Source organism: Lates calcarifer, unplaced genomic scaffold, assembly GCF_001640805.2.
Source record: "Lates calcarifer isolate ASB-BC8 unplaced genomic scaffold, TLL_Latcal_v3 _unitig_4307_quiver_930, whole genome shotgun sequence".
In the NCBI taxonomy this organism is placed as follows: Eukaryota; Metazoa; Chordata; class Actinopteri; family Centropomidae; genus Lates; species Lates calcarifer.
The window spans coordinates 54,117-60,116 of record NW_026116826.1 but is presented as its reverse complement, the minus strand read 5'-3'; the positions used below and the strand labels follow the sequence as shown (position 1 = coordinate 60,116).

The 6,000-nt window shown below is 43.4% G+C and overlaps 1 protein-coding gene across 1 annotated transcript; it reads right to left on the bottom strand.

Moving 5' to 3' along the window:
• Positions 1-641: 641 nt before the first annotated feature.
• On the bottom strand, positions 642-3,752 carry LOC108898216 (ubiquitin-like-conjugating enzyme ATG10). The gene is given in 8 exon segments (XM_018698126.1): positions 642-774; positions 1,072-1,169; positions 1,254-1,348; positions 1,448-1,450; positions 1,997-2,183; positions 2,484-2,636; positions 2,725-2,831; positions 3,479-3,752. Coding segments are annotated over 7 exon segments (774 nt in total). The 5' UTR covers positions 2,830-2,831; positions 3,479-3,752.
• Between the last annotated feature and the right edge of the window lie 2,248 nt (positions 3,753-6,000).

Here is a 6,000-nt window from a genome sequence, read left to right as displayed (position 1 = left end):
TTTTATTGGCAGGAATAATAAAATTAAAATGAGGTTTTGACACAGGGGCCTTCTGAAAAACATGGCCTCAAGATCAGGCAAAAATGCTGAACCTCTGCAAGGCCATTATTACTATTTCAGTTTTTACTGTGTTTTCAATTATTGTCAAATACATTTGCAATTAAATAACAAAAACTGGATCCTCTGAGCAGCACAGAGTGGTGCACTGTCGCAAGAAGGTTCTGGGTTTGAGCCCCGGGTGCTGGGGCTTTTCTGTGTGGAGTTTCCATGTTCTCCCTGTGCCTGCGTGGGTTCTCTCCAGGTACTCCAGCTTCCTTCCACAGTCCAAAGACATGCATGTTAACTGGTGACTCTAAATTGCTTGTAGGTGTGAATGTGAGTGTGAACAGTTGTTTGTCGATATATGTTGGCCCTATGATGGACTGGCAATCTGTCCAGGGTGTACCCTGCCTCTCACCAATGGTCAGCTAGGATAGGTTCCAGCCCCCGTGACCATTAACAAATAAGCGGTATAGATAATGGATGGATGGGTCCTCTGAAGGTCTGGGGACTGGGGCAGTTGCCCTATTTGCCTATTTGATACTCAAGAATGCAGAGACCCCACAGTAATGCTGACAGAGAGAAGCAGAGCACATGCAGGCTCAGTCTGGTTTGGTGCTGCTGAATGAGGCTGCAAGATGGAGCTAGTAGTGGGAGGTAGTGTACTTCAGAGGGACATCCAGACCCACCATGGGACCGACCACGCTGAGCCATGTCAACACGTAGTTCACTGGCCTGTCCAGAAAGCGACAGACACACACACAAACACAGAAAATAAGCACTAAGAACATGACAGGTATATAAAAATACTATATGAGGTAAGTGGCAGCATGTGATCTCAGCAAACTGATGCTGATATTATGTCTGTTGTGTGAAACTAGGTGCAAAACTTGTTTAAACATACAAATTCAAATAGTTAATTGAAGGGCCTGATGTCCAGTGTAACACTAAAGAAATGAAGCAGCATGAATCAACTTCATGTCAGTGGTCCTCCACTGTTTTTTTAATGAGTGAATTCCACAGTGACCCTACCTGTTATGGTCCTGAGCCACCTGCAGCACAGGCCTCATGAACTCCTCTGTTCTACAGGGATGGAGCATAAAAAAAGGCTGACCCAGCAGTGGATGCTCCTGCACAGAGACCAAATCTCAGTGGAACTTCAAGGAGGAGGATAATGATAATAAAGCTGATGGTCGAATCTTTCCTGGTTTTACCTGCTGAGTGATTGTATTGAGAGGACTGTTCTGAAGTCGAAAACTGAAGTTTGAATGAACAGAGCTCCACACCTCCTGTAATGACAGGCTCCTCCCTCTGACACAGTGACACATGAGAAAGCAGCAGCAGCAAAATATCATACAGGGCATCCTCATAACATACTGATGGCTGAAATATGCAGAGGTATACAGACCCTCTTCTACTGCTCTTACTTCAGAAGAAATCAATGAAATCATTTGTCTGATATTAGAATCTATAAAAATGTTTTCAAAGTAAAGTGTGATATACAGGTTTCCCCTACAAATATCACACAAATTTTGAGAACATTTCCAAACATTTCAAATAAAAAGCAAACTATTGTTGTTTTCATCAACTTGTCCAGAGATATTAAGGTATTTTCATGGAGGTATTCCATGACATCACGCCCACTTTGCACAATGAGTGGTTAGCTGCGTGAAGGTGAGTTAGTAAGCAAGGTTTCAACTTCTCTTTCAAGCCTCTTTTTTCATTCCTTACAGAACTACTTCCTTAACATTTAATGTGAGCATCTGAGTATAACGTCAGTCTGACAGTCTGAAAGTATGTTCCAGACTGGCGGCTAAGTAAAACACAGTCTCACAGACTGTCATCATCCACATCAAACAATATCATCTGTAAATAGTCATATCCCAAACACATGGTCAGTGTAACAGTGTGTGTATGTGACAGTCAGTGTCACTGGACTGTTTCACATGTAACTAACCCAGAGTGAAGGCTCTGAAATAGAGAACAGGAGTACTGTAGCTGCATGAGTACAGGATGTGATACTCATACTGGAGCACCTGGCTGCTACCCTCAGACACCGTACAGACCCCCTCATCTGCATCATCATCTTCATCATCTATGTCACCTTGGATGCTGTCAGCACCAGCTGAGGCAACAAGAACAGACTGTGGAGGAAGAGAAGACAGTGGATCAGTATGTTCAGCAGGTCAGTCTGGTACTGTCATCTGTTGCTGCTTCAAATCAGAAGACTGGAATAATCCTTCATTTAGGAAATGAAACTTTCTGATTTCTGAAGGTAGAGAGGTGTGTGCAGATCATTGATTAAATATTTCTTTTAAAGGTTGATTTTTACACAACTGGAGATTAAAGGAAATGATAAATAACTGACATTCAGTGATAGGAAAGGTACAGTTGGAAAATATGCGTTTGATATGAGATGACTGTTGGCATGTTCAGTTATTCACCTGTTCCTTTTTATGTTGCTGCAGATCAGGCCAGGACTGACAGGACGTTTGGGGCCCTGACTCTGAACTGGATTCTACCTGGTCCCCCACTGGGCTTGAATTAATGACAGCTGACCTGAGAGCAGTCTTCCTTAGGTAGCCCTCCTGTGAACCCTGAACCAGAGCACAAACTCCCATTAACCACAGTCATAGACTGCAGCAGGCTCTCAGGCTCTGTCTACACTAGCCCAGACCTCCTCACCTGGACAGATTCCCAGCTCCAGCCATCTCTCAGCTGCTCTGACTGCTGCAGAATGAGCCGACAGCAGTGACGAAAGGTCTCCTCCTCCAGTACACACAAGCTCATCTCTGTAAGAACATGGTGGAGGGTAAACCAAGTTTGTGCCAGTTTAGTGTGGTTAAAAATATAATATTTCCTCTGAATGTAGTACAGTGAGATGAGAAGAGAGGGGATGAGGAGACAGATTCAGAGAAGACAAGGTGTGGAGATGAGAACCAGAAAGGAGAGAGGAGTGAAGAGAGGAGACAGGGAGATGAGGAAAGGCAATGAAGCAGAGGCAGGGTGACATGAGAAGGAGATGAGGAGAGAGGAGTGAGGGGAGATGCAATGAGAGGAGGAGGAGGCAAGCAAGGGGGGAAGATGAGAGTGTTTCTCTTCTTAGCAGGGCGGCCAAAAACCGGCAACTGGTTTTAATGTTGTGGTTGAATGTTTATCTGTAGACTGTGCGTATCTGTGGGAATCCTGTAACGTGTCTGACCATCCCCCAACTGTCTTCTCACCTCCGCTAGAGGATCCCGTTAGCCAAACGCAAAAAATCCACAGTCTGATTTTTTCAAGACTCTTAAAAGACACTTTACTTCCGCCACAATGTTTAATCAGACATGGAAACAGCGAGGCACCATCTCACAGCAACTTCTCAGTGATAAACGAGCCTTCTTTTGCCGTATGACAAGTGGAAATAATACAGCAGAATACAGTCATTAGTCACACATACTCTTTATCTGCCACTGATGGTTTTGAGGACACGGATGTTACTCTCCACCAGCTTTACCCCAGGTCCTCTCCTGGATCACACAATCGAAGAGTCGGACCAACAAAAAACCCTGTTCAGATCCAGCGGGTGCTCGTATATACTTCGCCTGCTTCCTACTTGGGGGGAAAAAAAGAATCATGCCGTGTTATTTATTTTTCCCACTCGCGAGGACCTGCCTCTACCCTGCCTCCGATTGGCATACGCTGATATTCTTAACCTAACCCAATCATCATTCCTCGTGCTTTAAAACCTAACCAACCAACAAAACAAACGTAATGAGTACTAGCCAATCAGAGGAGTAGGGCGGGTCCTCGCGTACCTCGGGTTGGGGAAAAAAACATGCAGGCCATGGATCCAGTTTCTCTTCCGGGTCTTGAGATCACGTGATTAGTACCGTTTTCTGCTGATTACAACGCTCAGTCAGACATCAGACTATGGATGTATTACACACCCGTGCATCAGACTCACGCTGAGAGGCTTCAGAACACCCTCTCAGTCTGAAACAGTCTGTCCTTCATTAGTGGTAGTCCTGTTGTTTGTCTTGAGCGCCGCCAGATGGCAGCACACAGCAGCTCCACAGCACTGTAGAGCACTGAGAATTGCAGTCAGGAGGAGGAGGAGGAAGATATTCTCAGCCCTCTGGCTCTGTTGCTTTATGCTCCTTTATTGTCAACCAATGGATTCAGTGTATAACAGCTACCATTCCCACAGGCACTAACATCATTCACTCACTTTTCATTACCCCCTGCTGTAAATATATCCAGTGTTTTAGCAACATGCTCAGCTCTGCTTCACATTTGGATCTTCAGTTTTTTTCTTTTGAGAGGGCACACACAGTGACGTGCAGACTAGTGCACACCTCAGTGCAACTCCACCAAATTTCAAGCATGCTGCACACCTCTTCACCATAACACCATACAGTATTCACCACGTTTTTGGCTATTTTGTCCTCATCAGGGCGATGCCTGAGGCTGTCCATGGTTTCCCTATAACCTATAATACATGAAGCAATCATGGGATTGACATCTCACCATAGATACTATATATCCAAAAATCATCTTTTTTCTTCAGATATCTTAGTGTTCTCTAAAATTCTCCAGACTGCTCTTTTGGACATAGTGTATTCAAATTACTTATCATAACTGCTAAATAACCAACCCTAACGAATGATGCTGAGGATATTTCTTGGGAAGGCATGAGTGAAGCACAGGAAAGACAAAGAATATCTTTAAAACAGAGGAGCTATTTGGTTCCAGCAATAAATCAAAATGTATCTATAGAATCATACTGTAGTATGTCTGTTCAACAGGAAGTAGAGGGGTTGATTAAAAACCAGAATGCAAAAATATTAGAAGGCATTGCAGGAACTACAGAAAGATTAAACCATGACAGTAAATCATGTTGATAATTCAGACACATTGGATTATCTAAAGACATTATTAGATTAGAAATGAGTGATATTTTCACTTTATACCCACAGAGACTCATAATGTTGACAGACACTCAGACTAAAAACACACATTAGACTCGAAACCTACACACTAAGAGGCAAGTGAAAATAAGTGTCCACAAAGAGGATAAAATTGTACACAATGAGGGGCAAAATGTCCACAGAGAGACTCAAAACATAGACATGACAACGCTTGTCATCCAGGTTTTAATGTCCCTAAGACAAGCCTGGAGTTTGGCTAGCTGACAGGCTTCATTGACAGATAAAGCTGTGTATCATTTGCATAACAATGGAAATTTATAGTGTTTCCTGATAATATTGCCCAAGGAAAGCATATACAGAGTGAAGAGGATTGGTCCAAGCACTGACCCTTGTGGAACTCCATGTCTAACTTTTGTGTATATGGAGGAGTAGTTGTTAACATGTACAAACTGAAGCCTATCAGATAGATAGAACTTAAACCAGTTTAGTGCAGTTCCTTTAATACCAATAAAGTGCTCCAGTCTCTGTAAAAGGATGTGATGGTCAATCGTATCAGAAGCAGCACTGAGATCTAACAAGACAAGTACAGAAACAAGTCCATTGTCTGATGCTATCAGGAGGTCGTTTGTAACTTTTACAAGTGCTGTCTCTGTGCTGTGATACAGCCTAAATCCTGACTGAAAAACCTCAAATAAACTATTATTCTGTTGAAAGTCGCACAGCTGTTTTGCAACTGCTTTCTCTAGGATTTTGGAAAGAAAGGGGAGGTTAGATATTGGTCTGTAATTGGCTAATACGTCTGGATCTAGAGTGGGCTTTTTTAAGTGGCTGGGCCAGGCTTCCAGTTTGGTGGAACGCCACACTCTTTCAAACCTATGTGCTGTTTGTTTCAGTGTACGGGTTTGGGAGTTGAACCATGCAGCTTGCCTCTTTCTCTTTATTGTTCTCATTTTTAGGGGGGGCGATGGAGTATAGAGTAGTACGTAGTGAGTCTGCAACAAGATGATCAAGCTGGGAGGGAGTAGCTTCTGCTAAATTAAGATGAGGCACT